This window comes from Limanda limanda, chromosome 4 (genome assembly GCF_963576545.1).
Source record: "Limanda limanda chromosome 4, fLimLim1.1, whole genome shotgun sequence".
NCBI lineage: Eukaryota > Metazoa > Chordata > Actinopteri > Pleuronectiformes > Pleuronectidae > Limanda > Limanda limanda.
Genome location: NC_083639.1, coordinates 11,900,326 through 11,924,254, shown reverse-complemented (window position 1 = coordinate 11,924,254; position 23,929 = coordinate 11,900,326). Strand labels below are relative to the sequence as shown.

The following is a 23,929-nucleotide window of genomic DNA, read 5'->3' as shown; positions in this document are numbered from 1 at the left end:
GCATCAAGTGGTCAAACACTCCACACGGAACCTTCAAGCAAAACACTCTAAAACTGAATTTGTCTCACCTCAGTCTTTAATTCTTATTCCCTCCAGAATTATTGCAACTTTATTGGTGTCCGTTGATGCAGTGATACCATTTGAGCGGTGCGTGGTAAGAAAGTAATCACATTTCTTTGAAATTAATGAAAATGTTTTATTTTCCATTATTTTTACAAAGCTTCTTTATACAGAAGAATAATATACAGAGGACTAAGAATAAAAATGATAGAAATACATTTTTACATGGAGTACCTTGAAAATCACAGGCACATTTGGGACAGTTTCAACTACATGGTAGTTACGTTTTTTAACGGGTTCTTCTGACATCCACCGCTGGTCTGTTGGTTCTTAATCGGGGCAGCTGCTCCAATCACATCTGCAAGCGAACATAATACCCTCCCTCCGTATGTGTTGTGTCTGTCGATGTACCTGCATTTTCAGGCTTTTACTCAATCTAGTTTTTTATAAACAAAAAAGGATGGATAAACTGTGACTTCTACAAGAACCTGTAAACCCTCAATGGCCGCATGTCTGCTGTGCCCAGATGCTGAGGCCATTGTTCTGGATGTGACAACAATGAAACAATTAAAGTTTTACAGTCTTTTCATTCATCTGGTATCCATCGTTTAGTAACTCGTCTCCACGGGATGTAGAGGTGGATATACCTCAGGCATCACTGAGCAGGATCTTCCTTGTGCATCATGACTCTTTGTGTGAGCATGTGTTTGTGGGTGTGTGTGTGTGTTCGTGTGTAGGTGTGTGTGCGTGTGTTTGTGGGTGGGTGTGGTGGTGTGATTTATGTGTGTACATGTGCAAGCATGTGGTTTATGTGTGTTGGTGTCCCCCCAGACCTAAATGACAATTGAGTAGAGGTGTCTGAAGCACATAATGACATCCAGGGGTATCGGGGGGCTCAGGTGATTTCCATCCAGACGCAGGTACCTGAGGCAACAGAACAGGTTCTTAACATGCCAATATGATGACTCATGATTAAAAAAAACTTTCGTTAATTAGCTTCCTTGATTCACATTACCCATCTCTTCCTATTAATCTGTTTTATTTATAGCCAATATGTGTTTTCATGTGACGTACCTGAGTCTGGGCCCATGGCTGTGATCCATGACCTCGCCCTGCAGTCCGTTAGGGCAGATCAAAGTGCCGTTGATGCCTGTGAGGAAACCACACACAGTCTGAATGTCAAGACTTCAAATGTTGTTTCTCTTCAAACAAGCAAAAAGGTCAAAATAAAGAGGAAAAGAGGCTCATTTATATCTTGGTGGTAACTAGTTAGGCACTAACCAGAACAGACCATTATGCTTCAGATATTAAAATATAAAAAATATGTAAATCAATCACTGTAAGCAAACTAATGTAGCCATGCACTAAAGTAGAAATAAAACAAATCAGATAAATTACAGACAAGCCAAGATGACATGAAAAACAATCTGTTATTATGGAATCACCTCACATGGGTATTGACTTCTGAAGTTTTGTTTAAACCATGTCATTCAGCCTGTTAAGCTTCACAAAAATAAGTTCAGGCTCAACGTCAGAATAGAGGTGCCTGAAAAGGCTCATGTCTTTTTCATTCTGTTTTGGTCTCCACTCACTCCTGGAGCAAATAGCTGCTTCGCTAATTTGTTAAATGTACAATTTCATAGCTGCTTACTTGATCTGAGCAGTGAGCCTGAACCAAACAACACGTTTGCTAATCTAAAATAAGATGAAAATATTTTTTGTGATGCAAAATTTGGTGCAACAACGTCTTTAATTACATGGAGATTTAAGATTTGGGTTAAACTTAGACTGAACCACTTAAATACACTTGGTTATTGAGATTTATGGGACACTAAGTCAAATAACTCCTTATAAACAATTCCAGATGTAAAAACATGTGTGAACGGATATTCAGTTTAGGAGGTCTGGTAAACAGCAGAGCTTTATGTACATTAAATACTGTGTGTGTAAGACTGTGCTCTATTAACATCTCAGTTACTCTCCTGTAACTTGTGTAACGTTTGATTTATTTTGACTTTCATCGAGGGGAGTGAATCCAAACTATGACTGTTGGCTGGAAAAACAAAGACATGAGCTGAAAGATGCTAAAACGCTCCACAGAGCTCAGGGGAAGAGTCAGGAAGTAACTCTCTGCAGGGTCGTTACTATGAGCTGTTTGCATTGCAAATCATCCTTGGATCCATTGTTGACATTGAATTATTGCCTTGTGAAGCTTTAAATGTCTTTTAAAGATCAGTGTTGTTCTCATGTCTCCACTTATAGTGACATGGATATATTTCTGCCAACTCCCACATATTCTGAGGATGCAATCGAACTTACTCTCGATGCTGTTGTGGTTGAGATGCAGGTGCTCCAGGTGAGTGCTGATGAGTGGAACAGAAGCGAGCTGGTTGTGGGACAGCTGCAGGTCCAGCAGGGTGGAGACGTTGAACACAGCCTTGGGAATTCCTTTATCACTGAGCTGGTTGTAGTTCAGCCGCACAAATGCCAGGTGAGTGAAGCCTTTGAAGTAATCTCTGAACGAAAGAACAGCAAACAGAAAGAATTGTGAGATTTAAAGCAACACAATGTTAACGTTGCTCTCGGGTGCTCTTAGGATCCTCCTGCATTTTTATTATTGTCATCGATACAAGTTGTGGCTTGATCTTCCAATGGACAGTGGTACACAAATGTATTTGTGAAGAAGCTGACGGAAAAGGAAACGATAACCTTAGAAGCCAAAGCACAATGTTGACGGACAAGATAGATTATTGTTATAGGATTTCACGCAAATACGATGCATATTTTTAATTGTTGTGAGATCGAAGATGAAACCTAACATAAAAAAAGAAGAAAAACATCACAGGGGAGATGCATACACTGTGAGCATTGCTACTTAATATTGACAAAATGCACTCTATTTGTCGCACCAGAGTTTGGTAATGATCTTATTTGTTTACACAAAATATTTGGCCATTGTAGAGGTTGTAGAGCTGTGTCCAGTTCTCTTTATCCCAGTCAGACTGACCAGTGGCAGCACCAGGACAATTACCGTCCCTCTCAGTGGCCTGTTAAAACATCCATAAAAGCTTTACTATTGCCTGCTGGAAGGCAAGTTGGGTGTGATATTCCGCAAAGCATGTTGCAAGGGCTCCTCCCTGGTACACCAGAGTTATACATGCAATCCGGGTAAACTGTGGCAATGATAGAGTCGCCATTCTCTTTATTATAAGTTTGTGTACTATCGAAATGATTTAAAAGTGCACAACACATACTATAGCTTTGTGAAAATGTTCGCACTGCATACTTGCCTTGGGATGTCATCGATACGGTTCCTGTCCAGGAAAAGCTGAATGAGGCCACTGGGTATGCCAGCAGGCATTTTCTTTAGGATGTTGTGAGCCAGATTGAGCTGCATAAGGCTCTTCAGGTCCTTGAACGTGTTCTTTCCCAGGCCACTATCACTCAGCTGGGGAGAAAAAAAGCACACACTGTACCGTAAAAAATCAGTTACACACTAATATTTCCTCTGAAGATGCAGGTGGTTGTCGCTGCTTACAGCTGAACAACAAAGTAGTTGTAGAGGTTTACCTGGTTGTGGTACAAGTCGAGCAGAGTCAGGTTCCCCATCTTGCTGAAGGCACCACTTGGTATCTTGGAGATGCGATTCTTACTGAGGCGGAGCTGCTCCAGACTGGCTGGGAGGCCTGCAGGCACTTCTTTTAGCTGGTTATGGTGCACATAGAGATAAAGCAGTGCCGGGATCTTCTCAAATACCTGCATGAGAGATAGATAAAGAATTTCTAGATGATGTTATGCTATTTTGAAATCCTAATTATGAATCGAGAAAACTCTCCTGACCTGTTTGTCTATGCGATGAATGCGATTGTTTGCCATGTTGATCCAGCGGACCTCTGTGGCGTTAGCGAATGACTCTGCCGTCACCTCCGAGATGTAGTTATTCTGCAAATACAAGTAGTGGCTTCTGGATGGGATGAGAGGGATCACGCGGATGTTCCGGTTCTCACAGTTGAGAGAATTTGGGTAGCTTGGGGAGCATAAACACTCTCGGGGACAGTCAGGATAAAATGAGGGTGGGCCCAGGATAGGTGGGGGGAAATCTGTGGGCTCCTGGGGCTCTGGCTCTGCCGGTCCAGGATGCTTGAGGACTGAAGGCTTCCTGCTGGTGGCTGGGCGCCTGGTGGGCTTCCTTGGCCGAAGTCTCTGGGTGAACACTGCCCCCGTTAGGAGGAACAGAGCCAATGCAGAGAAGAGTCCCGCGCCGGCCTTCATCGTCCTACAACAGAGCACAAAACAGAAGTAGTTCAAGTCAGACTGTATGAACTGCTCCAAGTCATGACACACAGCCTGTCATTTTGGATCTGCTGGTTAACCAATACTGTTTAACAACTCAAACAAATTGGTCGTTTTCAGTCTCTCGCTCTGTGTGGGAGCTCGTATCCAGTACAGACTAATGTGTACACCTGATTAGGAGGCGTTTAGAGGTTCAGTGAAGACCAAGACGCATGACTCTTTTCAGTTTACACTGACAACTTCGATACACAGCTGTTTCTATTTTTTATTTTTCCAATTCTGGGAAAGGGCCGGGAAATATTTTTGGAATTTGCTGCTAAAAATATTCCCCAATCCTGCTGGTTTTTGTTCAATTTGTGTTGAGCTGAAGAATTTTCAGGGCTGGACTGGCTGAAACTGTTGTATCAAACAAACAAAAAGCAAGTGTGTTTTGCATTTGAACCATGAAAATACTGATTGCAGGTTTGTAAATCTATGTGTTGACCCATCAGCACTTTTATTTTAATATCAAATACTGCTGTCTGATGCTGCTCTTACAAAAGAATAGAGACATTTTTTTCTATCAATGACCTTAGTGTATTGTTGGGCTGAAGGTAATTAAGATTTGCAGCCTAAGAAATTAGTCTGGTAATTCATTAAAAAGTACAAACGAAAGAATAGGAAAGAATAGATAATGATGAATAAATTCAGTCTCCGATATTTGGTTTGTGGTTTGGTAATTTGAGCAAGACTGAGTGTTAGAGGGAAAGTCTTGGGTAGAGTGATTTGTCAGTCAGTGTAGGAGGGGCTGAGACTGATACAGGAAATTAGTACTTATGAGGAAATTGAGGAAAAGTTTGGGGATAAAGGCTCTATTGTCAGCACTTGTCCAGAGGGAGAGCTGTGCAGGGGAAGACTGCAGGTCTGGAAGGTACAAGCTCTTTGACTGAGGAGAGGCCCGGAGGAAACCGGAGCAAATCCAAACAAGACTCTGATGGATCTTTATTTTAAAACATTACTCTTTATTATAGATTCTCAATCGTGTATACACAGGCCCATATTATTCTCAACTAGGAATATGTTGTTATTCTGAGCTAGTGTTTCAGAGTTTTGGAAATAGGGAGTTTAGCAATTTTAACTTTGCATAAATGAGGACATTGGTGTTACAAAACTCATCCAAGACACCAAGAGAGTTCAAACTTTCCCCAGGAGAGAGGATAGGAGGTTATTATGCACACACACACACACACACACACACACACACACACACACACACACACACACACACACACACACACACACACACACACACACACACACACACACAGCTCCAGATGTTTGTCTTATTATATCAAGACTCTTCTATATAAATACCAGATACATTCTTCTGATTTTCCTTTCAGCTCCCGTGCTGCTGCCATCTCTCAATCCCAGACTTCTTGTATCATCCAAAATGAATCGGTGTGTTTGTTTCTTTGAACCTTATGAGCACAAACCAATTGTAAACAACGACAACACAGCTGTCAAAATGCATAATGCTTGAAGCACACGAGATGTCGTGTGGAGGTACAAAGGCTCCAGTAGTTTCCAATCACTTTGCTCCCTGTAGAAACAGCGTCTGGCCAGTTCGATAAACATTGCACATGAATCACGGGGCAGGAATGAAGCTGTGAGCCAGAAACTGTCCCGCCTGGAAAAACATATCTGAACTTTTCTCTGACTGTGATCCCTGGCACTGCCCTTCCGTTTCCCTCTCAGCCACTTAGAACCTCCCAGCCCCTCGCTCAAAACCAGAACCAGCTCTCTCCTCCCAGCAGTCCAGCAGACAACTAAAGACTTACAGACAGAGACGGCCGCCTCACTGGTCGATTATTTGTGACCCCAATAAGTAAATCGACTTATCAGTGGGAGAACTGCTCTTGATTCTTGAGATTTCTGAGAATCTTTGGACTAAATCTCTGCATGTCCGGTGTCACTTTGGCTCACACACAATGGCAAACAGAGCAGCCTCTGTTGCTTCAGAAGGAACAAATAACCTTCATTAGCAAGTTTTGTCCAGTTGTCATGAAACCATTATAACTATATTTTAACATCTCTACTTCCAATACTCAGTTTCCATGAGACCTGGACCATCTCCAGATGCAGCTCCTCCATAGACCCTATGGTGGAATTGTTTTTTCAGCTGCTGTATCCAAGTTCAACAATTCATTTTAAGCCTCGTCTGCGGATTAGTTTACATTAGATTTAAGATGATCTTAAATAGAAATCTCACATATTTTTGACTAAAGTTAAAGACCATGGTTCAAAATTACCTTAACATTTCAATTACATTTAATTTCTTGTCATTACAATTGTTTTCATTGCAGCTTCTTTACATCAAAGACCAAAAATATCAGAATTACAGATTTTTTTGGAATGACTGCTATTTTTTTAAACAAGCCCTTTTAAAGTGCGATCTAATATGTTATTATTGTCTCTGATGTCTTCTGTCCATATTGCAACTGCTCTTTAAGTTCCTTGCTGTAAGGAGATGAAGATTATTCCTCTTGAGAAGCAGCCAGAGAAACAAAGCTCTCTGTCGCCACTAAGTCTTTGAAGATAAGCTCCTTCCAGTTTCTTCCAATTCTTGCAGAATTGCTTGAGTCATTCTTTAAACCAAAGATAATTAACAGTGTTTCATAAAAGACTGAATAAGAGTAACGTCATGCACCACGGAGCTTAGACGTGTGACTCAATATTTCTGTCAACAATTACAGTTTGTTCTACGTGTTATGGCTCATAAACAACAGTGATGTAGTTTATTTAATGTCAGTTCTGCAATGCACCAGTGATAGATGTACAGTATGTGTCCTCCTATTGGAAATATCCTCACCAGAAGATACTTCTGGTGCCAAAACATTTCCTCATGTGGGTGTGGCAGTGGCGCAGGCCGTGCAGCTGGAGACTGGCTCTACAGCTGGGTGTGCAGTGAGAGGGTTATAAGGTGCTCTGACAAAAATGGTGAATTAACAGAAATATAATGATTATAGTCCAAATGAACTTGAGAGTGTTGGAAAAGAAATCACAGAGCTTTGCACCGTCAGGCTCCTGCAGGCGTCTGGTCTCCTGCCTGACTGGAAACTGTCATCACTGCTTCTTTGTCCTCATCATCAGCAAATTTAAACTAGACTCATGCACACTGCACTGAGTCTATTACAGTAAATCAGTGTGTACCTTTGGTTTCAAAACAAATTGCAAAAACGAAGATCCTTCTGCAGCAGCCAAAGTCAGGACAATTTTTTATAACTTCTGTCTCTTCATATTTCAATTTCCCTGCAGCAGCAGCTCTCCTCACTCACTGGAATGGAAAACGTGCAGTGGAGAAAAATGTAAGAATCCTAGTGCACAGCAGCTCCTCTGAGGACAGAATACCACTTTGTATGGCACAGGGTTTCTATAGAAACAAACCACCTGTGCCGGTGCCAGGATTCTACCTCAGTCCATAAAACACACACACACACACACTCACACTAACACACACACACACACACATTGCTCTTTCTGCTTCTTTTTGTTTCCCACACAAACACACTCTAGATTCTCATTTTATTGTCTGTTTTTCATCAAAAACAACTTATAAAGTTACTTACCTGCCTCTGGTACCTGCCCTGCTTTGTAAAGTCACAAGTTTTGTGTCTTTTCGTCTCTCTGCCTCTCTCACTCTTGTCCTACCCCTCTCTCTCTCTCCCTCCCTCTCTCCCTCTTCCTCTGTTTCTCTCCGTTACAAACCCTACCCTACCCTCCCTCTCTCTCTCTCATTTGGTGGACAAGGCAGCCTGTTGGGTTTGTTCCCTCTGAAGGTCACAGTGTTTCTTTCTCCCCCTCTGCTCGGCTCAGGGCCAGAGATATTTAATCTTAACTCCTTCTGGAAGCCCGCAGACGCTTTCATGTGTCCACTCTCTCAGCAGACCACGAGCATGTGAGGGTTTGCCTCCAAAACACCAAAAAATAAGGGTGCATGCAGGTTTGTTTGCATATTTGTATGTATGCAGAAACATGTCAGGATCCTGTGAGAAATACTGGGAACGCTGGACCTCTTTTGAGGAAAGCACAGCTGTAATTGCATCTTTCATTTGTCTCCAACCCACTCTCTATTGTTTAGATGACCGCACACAGATCCAGTCATGTGTTTTTCATTAGCATCATTTCTCTGACGACTCCATGGCATCTTTCCTGTATCAGTGAAATGTCCAGGAGGGTTTTTTCTCCAGCATCAGTAAACTGATTACTGAGGTCCAGCCTAGGGTTGGGGGTGGGTGGAGGATCCTTCAGGAAGTAGGGGCTGTGTAGGACTTTGATTAACACAGTGTAAATGTGAGTGTGCACTTGTGTGTGTGTGTGTGTGTCACTGGGGTTTAGGTGATGGACATGTGTTTGCTGGCCTGCATTCCTGCAGAGTGAGCAGCAGCAGAAAGATAATGAGGCAAACACATGTTGGGAAAAGTCTCCAACACACGTGTACGTATGTGGGGCTCCTTCATTCTACTTTGTTCTCATGTTCTTTCTCTTTTCACTTTCCTACTGTCTCCTATTCACTGAGCTCAGCTGCATCAAATAACTGGTCTTAACTAAGACAAGAACAGATACTTCAACAAAGAGGACAGAGAGAGAAAAACATGAATATGTAACTGATACGTGTTGCTGTTTCTCCGTCATCTTCTCTGCTCCCATTTAAGAGAGGCTGCAACGACACTGTTCAATGACTCAGTTCCTGAAGCAACCGAACTTCTCTGTAAAACTTTTTTTTTGCACAAGATGACATCATTGGAAAAAAACTGCCCATTAACATCAATGTTGCACAAATCATGGCCAGAATGTAATGTCAACAGAAAAAAATCTCACCAAGACATTTAACACGTTTTGAATTAGATTAACTGCAACTTAAAGCAATTTTCTGAATGAGGTGGTCTGCCACAAATGGCTGTGACAGGCTCAGTTTCTCCAGAGGTGGCAGACAAATAAAAGTGTAACACCTGAAGAGCAGGGGAGGCCTGTCAGCAGCGCAGGCTGTGTCACATCTTTTTTTGTTTTATTATCATTAGTTTTAATATTTTTATCGATCTCTTGTGGAATTGTTGCAGTGCCTGTTCAAATTGTATCATAAAAATACCAATTATAAAGCATTAATATGTCAGTGTCCAATATGCATCTGTAATATTTATTGTGAAAATTACACATGTATAGGCCTCTGTAGACAATATGTGGAACATTGTACCCCTACGTCCACTCCTTATAAGGGTACGGGACATTTGGGCCAATACATTTCTCTTTGTTATTGTGTTTGAAGTTTATTGGTTTAAATTGGTTGAAAAACATGCTGACTAATGTGTTTTGTTTAATTTGTGTCAGCCTTCCATATATGTATAACATTGAATGGAGGACACAATGAGGACAACAATAAAGGGCACAATGCTGATGTCATGTAATGTAATGCTTCTTTTGAGACACAATTAAGAACTTTAAAAACGTACATGTTTAGATTAACCTCTCCTGGTGGTTATTTTTTTCTATTATTATTATTATTATTTTATTATTACTCATACTAATATAGAGATTTTAGGACATTTATAAGACTTTTTAATGCTGATTTAATTAACAACTCAGTCTAATACATGGTGAAAACATCATAATATGCCAGGTCAGGAGAATTTGGCATCGAGTTGAACTTGACATCAGAGTTGATAGTCAAAACAATCATTCAACCAAAATGCCAAACAACAAAGACACTAATAAATCAAACACAGCAGTATAAGGAATTTAGTCCATTGTCATGTTTTGAATATCGGCTGATGAAATAGTCTCCAAGGCCTCATATGACTTGGGGCCTCTCCATGGGACACAGCTTGTAACAAGCCATCGTCTCATGGCTCTACTTAGATACTCAGTCATCCCAGGAACAACAAAATTAGACATATTATATTTTTGCTTTTTATTCACCAGAGCTTCAGTAACTAAGCTTTGAGTATAAAACAGTGTGGTTTGGGTTCACACTGAGTCACATGTCGTGTGGAATGTAGTTGCTCAGCCTGCTGCTGATCCACAGGGTCTGGACAGAGATGCGTGAATGTCAGTGCTTTGGATTTCAGTGCTGAATTCAACCTGTTGATTCAAGAAGAGATATTTATAAGGCAGAACACCTGCTTAATACACTGGATGTGTATAATAAGCTGAGGACTTTCCAAGAACAGCATGTTCTGTCATCTGCACAGTGATATGGGAGATTGAGCTGTTTAGTTTGAAGGAGACATGCATGAGCTTCAGCCAGAACTGTTCCCAGAGGAAGTACAGCTACAGGAATTACTAATAATCTCCTCAACATTTACAACGTTCTAATCTGTTTCACCGCAGTAACAAGATGACAGAGCCTCCTGCAGCGTTTATACATACATGTGTTCTGCAGGCTGCGCCCACTTCCTCCTCGACAAAGTCAACTCCAAATCCTGCAGCTTTGGACCCCCTCCTTGGGATAAAATTAGCAGTCTTTCATTATTATTTAATTCCTATTGTCCCTACCCTGTTCATTTTCAAACTTTTTTATAAATTATTTACAACTATTTTCTCATACTTTTTGATTTCCAAAAATGTTTTATAGCTGCATTAAACATATACAACAACTTTGTTATTCCTTCAAACATGGCAGGATGTTTATGGGAACATGACAGACACTTGTACAAACATTCAGCCAATGAAGTGAAAACAAATAGATTCTGCTTCTTTAATCTGCCAAAGATGAAGCGTGCAGACTTTGTGTTCAGTTGCTGTGATTGTTGCTGTTAGCTACACCTCCAGAACCTGGCCAAGAATGTGCACGCCACCACAACAGGTAGCTGGAAGGACTTCTGTTTGTCTGTGAAGTCAAATGTGAAAGATCTCTGTCATTATACGCTGGCAAAACGAGTTTCTGTCCATCATTATAATTACTGTTCACCTTTTCATACTTTACCATATCAATGAAATTAAAAACTGTCAGCATGTATAATGGATGCCAGAGTCGGCTGATGAGTCTGAGACACATCTCAGCATGAAATTGTACAAACATGCTATTAGCTGAAAAGTTCTTTCAGAGGTGAGTATATTGTCAAGCTGCAGACAGAAGCCACCTGGACATTTCAAATCTTCTGTAATGAAACTAATTTAAACAGCTTCCAGCTCAGACAGGCTTCAGCTCATGCACTGCTGACTCAATGATCTGACGCACTATTGGTTTTTCTTTTCTATTTCTTATAAGAGGACTTAAAATGATAGACCTTTGTTATTTTATGGAATGGCTGAAGATATCTTTCTGTCTTTCTGTACTGTGATGTGTAGTGCACCTCTCAAACCGTAACCATGATGAAGCGAGTCTATCGGGTTAACTGTGGGCTGTCTGACACATTTTCTATGTCACCTAATAAAAACACCTAACACCAACTGAAACTTTTAATATCGTACACAGCAGTGCTCTCATGATACAAGCAGCAACATATACATCTTGCTTCAACGAGGTTAATTGCAGCATTTTATAAGCAGCCAACGCACACCTTTGTTTGTTTTTATCTGCATCACTTTCCCTGGGATTGAGTTTACTGTTGACTGTTGCCACGCCTGTGAAATTTTCTTACACTAAACATATAATTTACTGTGATAACGGCGGCATGTTAACCTTTCAAAGATCCCAGTAATTGTTTTAAACAATAGGGTCTTGGTTTCAGCTGCAGACAGAAGGAGGCTTCTCAAGATTGTCGCCGTCAGAATTGTTCATCGTAATCTTCCAACAAACATTATGTAACCATGAGTTAAAAAGAAGTCAAGCCGACATTTTAATGTTTCTGTCTGATATTCAAATTCACTAGATCTGGATTTTTAATCTAATCAGTACCAAAATCCATGAATTGTTCCTTGAGAAATCATAAAATGCAGAAAAATGCCCCAACTCCCCAAATTTACTAAAATATTAATTTTATTTCATGGAAATCAGTTGACTAGTTTTGGAATTATACTACAAACTAACAAACAAAAACATAGCCTACTTGGTGGAGGAACATTGTTAAAAGGGGTCCTACATACCTATAGTATACAGCACTGTGTAGATAATGAGTAGAAACTAAATTAATAGCTCAAATTGAGAATCTCTGTAACAGCAGTTCATGCACAACCCCTCAATATGAAATCCAAAGCCGGAACCTGTGGCGATTGGACAATCACTGCTCAGGGGAGGGATTTATCAAACACTCAATTGACTGAGTTTAAAAGGATCTCAGTAAAGCCCTAGGGCGTTGACATCATCCTTCTGTTTCAGGAGATGCTTAGATATAGGTAATGTGCTGCATATTGTTCTACTGCATAAAGTAATTTGGAGACTGAAAATGGATTCTTTCCCAACATGTTGCATGAGACTGTATGTCGTACTGCTGGGGTACAGCAGAGTGTGTATGTCGGCTGCATGTGTTTAACATATGAGCCTCTGCCCTGGTACTCAGTTAAATATGGAATGTGTGATATAGGCTCCATAAGTGGCCGAACTCTCCTCTCACACGCAATGCTCATAGATCACAACGTTCAGCCTGGGCCCTATATTCCACATCTCTCGTCTGTAACCACTCTAACAGACAACTACCCCCCCCGTCCCACCCCTGCCTCTCTTCATGTTTTGTTAGCAAGCTAATGCAAGTGTCACAGGGAAAAGGAAAACCCACAGCTACTCACTGTGCTCGGAGCTGCGTTGCATTATCAACCCAATGTCGTGTACAGTGCAAATTTCAGGAAATTGTGTCATAATCAGAACGTTTCAATATTATGACAAACTCAGGAGGTTTACTAACAGACAAAATCCTCCATATCTCTGTTATTTTAGTTATCACGCTTATTGAAAAAATATAGATGTGAGAACAAAGGCTAGATTTGGCAATTTGAATAAAAATGTGTTCAGTGTCTGTAAGCTTGGCCGAAGCTCCATTTTGGAAGAATTTGAGAAGATTATGTTTCCTGCCATATTTCTGAGGTGGATTTCTGTGAGTTTATGTTCATGATCTTTTGTGAATTCAGGTTCAAAAATTAATTACTGCCATAAGTAAAATAAAAAGACAAAAAAAACCTGATGTATTAGTTTTAACCCCACTGCATATTGATGACTCCATGAAACAGAAGTAACTCTCCTCAGACTGTACGGGAAATGCAAGCCAGCTGAATCGGCATCTGTGTTTGTGTGTGTGTTTCTGTGTGTGTGTATCTAATGAGAGGGCTTGAGGTCTGAGTCTTGCTTGTAAACAGGCCTGTAAATGAAGCTAACGGCTTCCTCAGTCATGTAGCCAAAACCAGACTTACCATACCAGTCTGCGATGTATTTAAATTTGTCCTGCCAGCAACAGACTCTTCACACAGTTGGGAGGTCCAAACCTCCGTGTGTATTATTTCACAGTTGGTTCGTCATCCTGTCCAGTGGTTTTGTTTTATGGTCTGCCAGTCAGACCTGAATCAATCCTGATCTCAGCAAATACCAATGCTTTAGAGTCGCGAACCTTAAACCTCATACTTTATCCATAATCCTAATACGCTTCATTTAAATTTTACTTAGTATAACTTGTAAAAGGTTCAGTGGGTAAGATTTAGGTTAAAGGGATCTATATACATAAATGAAATATAGAATAGTCCTACTGATGTTTTCGCTAGTGTGTTTATTTTACATTTTATGAATTGTTGTTACCCTAGAATGGGCCCTTTAAATTTAAATACTTTGTATTTACTATAGGAGGAGGTCCTCTCGAACTATATTTATCTATTATCTCAGACGACACTTTTCAAATCAAGAAAACAAACATCAATGGGGACAACTCGTAAACGTTGTTACATGTTGCCAGAAAATGTAAGTAAACGTTAGCTCGACAAAGTTTTATCAAACCATGGACTAAAGATGGACGACATTAAATGGACCAAACTAAAAAGTCAAAGTACACGTCAATCGTCGTCCATCTTGATGTACGGTCTATATACAGTCTATGGTTCAAACACCAGCTGTGAGACCAAATGTATGCCCCTAAGCAAGCTGAGAACACACACTAAAGGCCGGCGCATGCATCTGCAACGGCGTCTGCGGCTTTTCACGCAGTTGTGACGCAGGACTCATTGTCATTCATGGTTTTCCAAGCGTTGCGTGAGTTGCCAAGCAATTCCCCGCCAGAACACTAGGCGGAGTAATGTTTTTTGTAGAAGTCGGCTCTTCTTCGTGTGTGGCACGAAGAAGAGCCGTTTATTTACATCGCCACGGCGGCTCCTCAGAGCCTTTTTCTGGCGGACAAATCCGCCGGTCAGTGACGGGTTTTACCAGTGGTCATAGTTTCGGATCTCTTCTGCCAAGTGCTCTTCTATTTTGTCCATATTCGTTCTTCTAAATCTTCCGTGGTTTCCGCCGGTATTATCGGGCATGAACCGGAAATGCGACTCCGGAAATTATGTAGTTAGCAGACCAATCACAGCCTTGCCGGCTACGTGACGCTTGCGGAGCTTTGCCGTCTAGTTAGAAAAATTAGGCGACGCACATAAGCACGTAAGAAGGGATACGTAAGTACTTAAGGGGCCCGGAAGGGCTCTTACGCTTCCGGGCCCGTGAAAACGCAGAAGCATGCTCCGGCCTTTACATTTCGTCAAATAAACCGCGATAAGACAAATGGGTGACGTTGATACAGCAAACGTAAGCAGCCTGAGCAGGTAAAGAGCAAAATCAGCATTAACATGGAGTCATGTTTCTGGAAAAACAAGAACTAACTCTAGAACTAACAAATTAACTCTGTTTAGCTCTAATTTGGTGTCTACCCCTCAGGTGAGGATCTACAACTTCAGCTGCCAAATGCTCCAGAATCGTAACCAGCTGTTTGGTGCAGAGTAAGTTAACAGAGGGTTTATCAGAGTGTTTTTACTGGAAACAAGGTTGATGCTAGAGATAAGAGTGAACTAAAACCATGAAGTTCCTCATAAAACCGAAACATCAAGCTGAAAGACGTTAGAAAGAAAACAGAGTTAAGGTGAACTCCAAAGTTTGATGATATTTCACTGCGTTTATCTCTACAAATAACCTTTCATATGATATTTAATGGTTAATATGAAGACTATTGATGGTGCAGCTTTGCTAAAACCTTTCAAAATAAGTCTCTGCTAGCCCAGGTCACAGACTATTAGATTTCTACCCTCATAACTAATTTTATATGGAGCTCAAATTTACAAACTGCTTCTATACAAAAAAATGGAAAGCAAATCAGGAAGCAACTGAGAACCATCTGGACAAAGTAAGGGTGCAGACAACTAAAACAGGTGGATAAAAAGAAAAGAGAGATTTCAAAGAATCCAATGAACTTCCAAACTACTGTGTAGATGGTGTTGTATATGAATCGTGTGTTTCTGTGGGTTTGAGGTGTGATATGTGAGTGGATCTCTGCAGCTCTCTGTGTTTCTTCTGTGACACTGCAGGGAGCTTCATACCAAACTGTTTTGTCTGGTGGTTTCCTAGACAGGGTTTCTTTCAGAGGATAGGAATGACCAGAGGTTTAATGATTCCACCAGTCATAGATTTATTCTGTTTTTTAATGCCTGCCAATTTAAAACCTGTTAACGGTGAATAACTTTTAAACTAATTGGAATGAATATCTTTCTTTGAACCAAATTTTAATGGAAATTGAACTCTATACTACTACTGATATCTGAAATCTGAGACAAGAACAGAAGCAATCATCTATAATAAACAAGTAACAATTGGAGCTTCTTTTCTTGACATGAAACTTGTTTTTGCCATGTCCTTTTTAAGTTTGTTTCTCCACTACAATAAAATAGTTTTAGCAAATCAGTGAGTCTGTAATGTAGGTAATGAATGATCAAGGTCATCCATCCGTGATTAAGGACAATTTCTAAAGCACAAAAGCACATGTTCAGTCAGAGGCTCATTCCACTGCGAGCCGCCGGGCTCTCTCAGGTGTTCACGTGCCATCTGGCTCGACAGTGTCAACACCAGCCAGCTGGCAATTCCTGAAAACGTACGTCTTCCCAACTGTTTAAGAGACACAGGTGAGCGCTCACTAATACAGACTGGGTACCTGATTACAACTGTGTTTCCTCTATAATACTGGTAATGTTTCCAAAGTGATGAAAGGTAGAGCTAGTACCAACTTTATAGGATGATATGACATTGTCAACAAACACATCAACATATTATATCTGCAGCACTCAATTCAAATTTTAACATGATTAAGAGAATAATAATTATTTATCATAATGAACGTACACAACCAACGTTAGTATTGTTGGCTGTGACATTTTAGAGTGCAGGCCACACACAACGAGTGCACTGACCATGGACTTTATTCTAAGATGGAAGACTCCACTTCCTTCCACTGTCCAGAAATGGAGCTGGAATATGAACACTACCATCTTGTGCATTTGGAGCCAAGGCAGCAATCAAGGGATGGAGCAGCGGTTGCAAGGTTCTGAAAACACTTTTTATTTGTTCATTGCCAATGGGGTAGAAGAAGATTTCAACAAACAAAAAAAAAGCTCTTGAAGTTGATCATCTAACCTCAGCCTTTAAAATAGCTGGATGCAGCAGCTGCTCGCCTTCTCTTGTGTTTATAGGCTCTCAGCAGCAACTTGGAAACAGGGAACTGTTTTCTTTCCGCTATTATGACCTCATCCATACCCAGTGCACTGTGGCCGGTCATCACTGGGAACAAGCTTACACAGACTTCTGTGTTTAATAGTTGTCCCTCAAAGGAACTCTGTGTGAGTGAATCCTGCTTCTGGTAAATGTTGTTCCAGACAGAGCAGGACAATACCATCAAACACACATGGAGACATGGTGTCACCTGGAAAGTATGGTGGTGGCTTTGGTAAAGGCATACACACACACACACACACACACACACACACACACACACACACACACACACACACACACACACACACACACACACACGCACACGCACACGCACACGCACACAAACACACACACACACACACACACACACACACACACACAAACACACACACAACCACACACAGACAATTAAGATTAGGTTTTTATGAAAACGTCTATTTGTTTGTGTTATCGGAAAGTCTGATTTTAAAAGACAAATTTAAGTAAAACCTCTTTGCAGAAAATATGTTATTTGGTAATAAATTAAAAATGAAATACTTTTAATAGTAATGCTAATATAACAATGTATAATAAACATGTTAAAACTGTAAAAGGTTACATAATAATAAATATGGGTTTGTTTTAATGGTCCACAACCCATAAATGTTGGAATGCCTAAAAGAAACTGTTGCATTAAATACTTGTAACAAATCTCCCACAAAGTAAAATCAACCATATGAATATTTCTAAATGTCAGAATATTCCTCGATTTCAAAGTGAGTCAAATATGTTATATAGTACTTTGTACCCACAACAAAACAAATGATGTTATCTCTACTTGCTTTGCATTTACTAGAAAACTGCACAGTCACTACTCATTTTTCTATTATAACATATGTGACCACAGTTACTTGACCTTTGTGTTGTAATGACAAGATCTTTTACTCTTTATTGTTAATGGGTATTGTGATTATGAGAAAAGATGATGTCTTCATCATTTGGGGAAACCGCACTTGTGACACAAATTCACCAGCTCGGCTTTTCTGGTTTGTGGCACTGAGAGGAAATGCAGACGGGTTTACGATCAATGAGTCAGCACATGGCAACTGTTCTCATTAAGCTGATTCAGTTGAAATTAGGAAGCAGGGTAAGTTGTAAAATATAGAATTCGTAATTATGAGATGACTGGAATCATAATGACATTCATTCAGTTGTTATCTTGCTCAGTTGGGTGATCTTTAAAAGGTTGAAATCAAACTCCCACAGGGGTCTGCATCTCTCTGCAGGTCTGAAATACTGCTGGCATCAGAATTCCATAAAAATAGAGTGGGATTTTGTTTGCAAAATGAAGAAATAACAAATGCATTTTTAATAGCGAAGCTCCTGTGTGACTCTGGTAGCAACCTTTATCTATTTTGGATATCATTGCTCCAACCTGTTCTCCTCAGTCTGCACGTTAAAGGCTTCATGCAGCGATGTTCAACAAACACCAAAATTCAGTCCTTTAACCCAAATGTCAGGGTATTGAAAACCAAACAGTCTCCACTCATACTTGTGCTGTTACATAGATCTCTTTACATTTACCAAAATGTATGTATTGTTTATTTTACTTGTACATATACTGTACTTATTGCATTTGCATGTATTGTTGATACTGTTCACAACTGGACTCTATACCATCGGCCACATACATTCAGTCGTCCTGTCCACACTGTAGACTGAGGTCATTTTCAGTTATTACAGACAGATGCATCCAAAAACAGTCAAAGATATAATGATATGTATTGAATTTCACTTAAATATATTTCTTTGTTCCATTTGTGTTTATTTAGACATTTTTAATCTTCCATAGTAGACATCATAATGAAATCACAGATCTATTGTTGCTGTTGTCACTATGCACATCTGACTTATTGATTTTTTGTAATACTCTAACAAGGTCACCTCTCTTAATTATACAATAGAAAAAGTTTGACAAATCAATGTGGAAGTACTGTGTTACATTTATATTATATTTTCAATGGAGGCATCAAATCCTTTTGATCTTGCTCCCTGCTCCTGTGGTGGATGGTGTTGCAGTTCAACGCTCTCCAGCTGACTGAGTCAGAGTCTCTGAAGAGAAAGCTACTGCATTTTGCCATTAATACATATTTCCCTTTGCTCTCGGTCAGCTTACTTTAACCAGAGCACATGTCTCTGTACAGGCAGAAATAAGAGGTTTTGTCACAGTTCCTACACGCTAATAACACACAGATGTACAACAATGCTGAGGCTGGAAGGGATGAGAGACAGAAACCCATGGGAATGCACTGGTGGTATGAGAAATGTTTTGATCAGAACTTTTGGCATTACAGTAAAATAACACTGGTTAAATGTACCAGTTCAAGCTTTGGCATCTTTTGAAGGTCATTTTTCTCTTCAGGGACTGACTGTGGAGTGAAGACATATCCAATTCTGCCATGGTTTCTTGCTGTGAGGCTGAGTTGTTTGAGTTTACAAATGATGAGTTGGGTTCAGATGAGTTATGATTTTTGTTTTGTTTTGTTGATATTTCCTAATTTCAGGTGGGGTCAGATGTAAATACTTTCAAGCTCCCGCAGGCAGTAGATCAAGTCAGAGGACATCTGATGGTAGGACATTTTGTTTCCGTCCAATCGCAGGATCTTCATCCTGGAGTAGGACAGAGGTCCCACCTCTCTGCAGAAACTGGTCATGTTGAACTCTGTGATGAACGGATGAGAAACAGGCTTTTTAAAACATATCTAGACCATATTCTATCAGTAGAGACCCATTACTTAACCAAACGAGAGCCATCTGCTTATCGCTGTCGTGTCAAATCATTGTTGATATTAACCCGGTGCTGGGAGCTTTGATTCCACATCATATAACATGTGCTCAACACGTCTATATGCTTAAGGTGAATCCCTTCAATTACTTTTCTTACATGCAACCTGTGAGTTCCCCCCTTCTTCTCAGAGAGTCTGCATTTACCATTAGATCTCTTGCAGGTGCTGTCGTGTTAGCACCGGCAGATGAAAACCACAAGACCCTCCTCTGCTTTCTCACTTAGTTTCAGTTGTAGAGTGTCTCTGGGCTCAGACTCAAGGCTTTGGAACTGGAATGGGACTACGGCTGTGAGACTGCTAGCTAGACGATGAGGTGTTTGTTTTTGGGGAAGTGTTTTGCCGTTTCTGTCTCGTTGGTACGCAGCTGAATGGTTGTGTGTGAGTCAAGATCAAGATGTGGCTCCTGGCTATAAGGCTGCTGCAATGTGACACAAATCCTGCCTGTCAAAAATGGGGCAGAATGGCGGGGAGCGGATAGAGCCAGAGCAGAGGGGAGACTGAAGAGGGGAACAGCATGTGCTTCTGGCTCATCTGGCACGCTCCCCTCTGAATCCTTTACAGATGTTTTCATAACACTCTCCTCGCTACTTTCCCCCAATGCAAACAGCCAATATTCCCTCCCCTCTTATCTCCTCCACCCTCTTTCCACTTTCTTTCCATGTCTCCCTCCCGACCCGAGTCCCTCCCCTCCCTTCATTCACGCCCTTCATCTGTCTCTTTCCCGCCTTTCCTGCCATCTGCCCAGCCAATCCCGAGGCCACATCGAGTGAAGAGCTGTGTTGGAGGAGTTCTGGTTTCCTCACAGTTTCTGTCACATTTTCCACATTTCTCCTTCCCCCATTCTGCAGTGTTTAGGTGTCTGACCTCCATAGGTGCTCACACCCGTAACTCAACAGTTGAAAAATGCATGAAAGTGCACATGTGAGGGAAATTATAGCATTTCCTAGAGATGAAGTCAGTGACATCTCTACATTTAAAGTGTGAACGGAGATTGCAGCTCTGTGTGCACCTCACCTTTTATTTCATTGGCCTCCAAGTAGAGGTACTGCAGGCTGCTGGGAACTGTAGGAATGGTTGTGAGTTTGTTATAAGAAAGGTCCAATTCCACCAAGCTGGAGAGGTTGAACGCCCACGGGTGGACACCGCCACTCTGCAAACCACAGAGACTTAAACGCAGGTACTTAAGCTTTTGGAGCCCGTTGAAACTGCCGTTGTCCAGCCCAGATAAAGAGTTATTGGACAGATAGAGCTGCTGGATGGACGAAGGTAAATGTCGGGGGACGGACGAGATCAAATTTCCACCGAGGTGTAACAGATTCAGACTGATCAGACCTGCAACACAGCAGAAGATAAAAACACAGCTAAGCAAGCACAAAGATATACTGATAAATATATGTGACAGAATTAGGGTTAATAATCAGTTCAGAGCTGTAACAAGGCAAAACATCAGGTTCTGGGATGTGTAAACAATCCACACTGCAAAGATATTGTAAAAATATATCTATAAAGTCGGTCTGAGAGGTTATACCTGTGCCAATGCTATTACCCATCTTGCCAAAAGCCAATTATGAATTTGAGAAATGTTGGTTGATGTGCATTGTCCTTATACATGTCCTACTTGTTCTATTAAATTTAAGAAGTTTCATTGAAATATAGTCTTGACAAGTGTCCAAGCAGCACTTTTCTTTACAGGCCTTAAATGTTATTTTATGGTCTGCATTTTTATTTATAGAGCGATTTCACACCTCAAATGAAAGAATGAAGATTCAAATTAAATTGAGGACAGAATGTACAACTTTATGATGCTCACTTACATAACTCACTGTTGAATTACACAACCCCTTTACTCCTGTCACCCCAAAAACGTTTTAACCCATGTAAAATGTAAAACAACAAATTGTCAGAGCTGGTTACTCTGGAGGGGATTAGAGTCAATTTTAAAAAATCAAGAAAAAGTATCTTTTGTCTCTGTGGATCCTGTAAAAGGTTTTCATTGAAATCCACTTTGAAGATGGTTCGTGTGGTTTGTACGACAGTTGTTTGTACTTTGTTTGTTGTTGCAACATCCCTTAGACGCCCTCTTGGATGTGGCTCTCTTGAGTAAGAGATTTTAATCCAAATAAGACTTTGACCTAGATAAGAATAACATATACATGCCACTGTTCCTTTCTGCAGGTAAAAGACTGCAGCACAAGGCTGTGACAACCTATCTTGGTTTGTATCTAGTGTGTACAGGGGTATATGTGATGCATTTATAGAGAGGAAATGACACATTCCACTACCTCTGAGGTCTCCCTCTGTGATGGTTTGCAGTCTGTTTCCCTGCAGCAGCAGCAGCGTCAGGTTGTGCAGCTTCTGGAAAGCTCCCGGCCTGATGCTGCTGATTTGGTTGTGAGCCAGCCGCAGCTGCCTGAGCCCTGCTGGTAGCACGTCGGGCACTGAAGTCAAGTGGTTGTTGTTGGCAAAAAAGTAGCACAGCTGGGTCTGGTTCTGCAGAGAGGCCCGGTCCAGCGTCTCACTCGTCAGCTGGTTGTGGTCCAGGATGAGCCAGCGGAGCTCGGTAATGTTGACCAGTACAGAGGAGGACAGGGACGAGATGTTGTTGTGCTGGGAAAAAAATGATTTTCTCACTTCCACATGAAATATAACATGACAGGAGATTGCTCACTGTGGAATCTCTACAGTGGGAAGACCAGGCAGACCATTGTAAAGATAAAACATACTCAGGGGCACATTGAGTCTTTCTTACCTGTAGAAAAAGGTACTGAGTTGTGTCTGGCAGGCCGTCAGGTATGTCTGCCTGGCCTCTATGGTCACAGTAGAGCGCTGTGGGCCACTGGATGGGGCAGTCACAGTGTTGAGGGCAGGTCTGCGGGTTGTTAGCTCGGAACCAGGCTGGGTTCATCCGCCCCTGCAGGCTCAGCACACTGGGCTCACCCAGCATGCGGTCAATCCACAGAGGAACCCCTCCATAGTCCGTGTCGGCGATAACAGTGGCCGAAGCAGAGTGAAAAACACACAGTAGCACCACCACGGCACAGCAGGAGAGAGCCATGGAGACAGCTGGGTAGAAGTCCTAAAAATAAACAGGAAGATAAAAGTGTTAAACAGGCAGATTTTAGGTTTTAAAGTCAGGATATGACTGTAACCATGGGAATGTTTTTAAATGTCTTCTGTGGTTAGTCTGAACAAATTACTTTAATGATATCCATCAGAGTCTTAACTTGGCCGCGGGTTTGAACTCTGATGTTGGTATTCACCTGGCAGGGAGAGTTCAGTGCAACATGGTTTCAACTAAAGAGAAGTTCAGAATACAGGATTTTTGGAGCTTGACCCAACTGCATAATCGTTGGCCATTAACTTTTAACTATGCCTGCATCATGGTCCCAGAAATAGCAAAGCTGCCTGATGGTTTAGTCAATCCATCACTTTGCTCAGGACTGAAATATCTGGGTTTCAGCGTGAGGTCAAGCAAAGCCACCTTTTTATTGCAGCCCCTCTTGTTATGTCAATAATTAATAAATAGTATTAACTTGAAATTGTGCAGCACTGTCTGAAATGCAGCAAAAGTTGAGGAACGTTTGCATGCAATTGTCTTAGTGATGACTCTTCTATAGTTCAGTATGAGAAAGAAGAATATGTGTCTTCTCTGTATGCACAGCTGTGGGCGGTTACGGTGGTACCCTCAGAGCAGGAACGCACAAAAGCAAACTCTCAGTCACAAAGGGTTGCATCATTAGGAAGTTTGATTTGACCAGCAAGTTTGCAGTGTTGCATTTTGCCTTCCTCAGTCTTACAGTACAGCACATGCTCCAAAGGTTTCCAAGACATTAGCTGACTTATGCAATCACGACTCGTCAGAGCAGCTGTAATCGAACAGGGACACGTTGGAGCTCTGATCATTTCCAGTTGGGCCAGTTTTCCAGTTTTTTACAGACAAGAAACAAACAGACACGTACCTGATAATCAATAGTTGCAGAGCAGAGACAGGTTGCCGTGAATTTCCAATAGAATTATGAAATAGTGTGTTCAAATGAAACTGTGTGTGTGTGTGTGTGCGTAGGTGTCTGTGTGTTTTCAAGTGAGCATATGTGCTTTTTCCCTTCTTTAAACGCTG

The 23,929-nt window shown here is 41.1% G+C and overlaps 2 protein-coding genes across 2 annotated transcripts; both read right to left on the bottom strand.

Moving 5' to 3' along the window:
- Positions 1–258: 258 nt before the first annotated feature.
- Positions 259–7,976, bottom strand: prelp (proline/arginine-rich end leucine-rich repeat protein). The gene is made up of 7 exons (XM_061070362.1): positions 7,962–7,976; positions 3,901–4,336; positions 3,631–3,816; positions 3,351–3,508; positions 2,380–2,576; positions 1,135–1,210; positions 259–984 (listed from the first exon to the last, which is right to left on the bottom strand). Exons 2-7 carry the CDS (start codon positions 4,330–4,332, stop codon positions 894–896), a joined length of 1,140 nt encoding a protein of 379 aa, XP_060926345.1. The 5' UTR covers positions 4,333–4,336; positions 7,962–7,976; the 3' UTR covers positions 259–893.
- A 12,809-nt stretch (positions 7,977–20,785) lies between these two features.
- Positions 20,786–22,867, bottom strand: zgc:113307 (uncharacterized protein LOC553753 homolog). The gene is made up of 3 exons (XM_061068964.1): positions 22,562–22,867; positions 22,095–22,419; positions 20,786–21,144 (listed from the first exon to the last, which is right to left on the bottom strand). Exons 1-3 carry the CDS (start codon positions 22,865–22,867, stop codon positions 20,786–20,788), a joined length of 990 nt encoding a protein of 329 aa, XP_060924947.1.
- Positions 22,868–23,929: the final 1,062 nt, after the last annotated feature.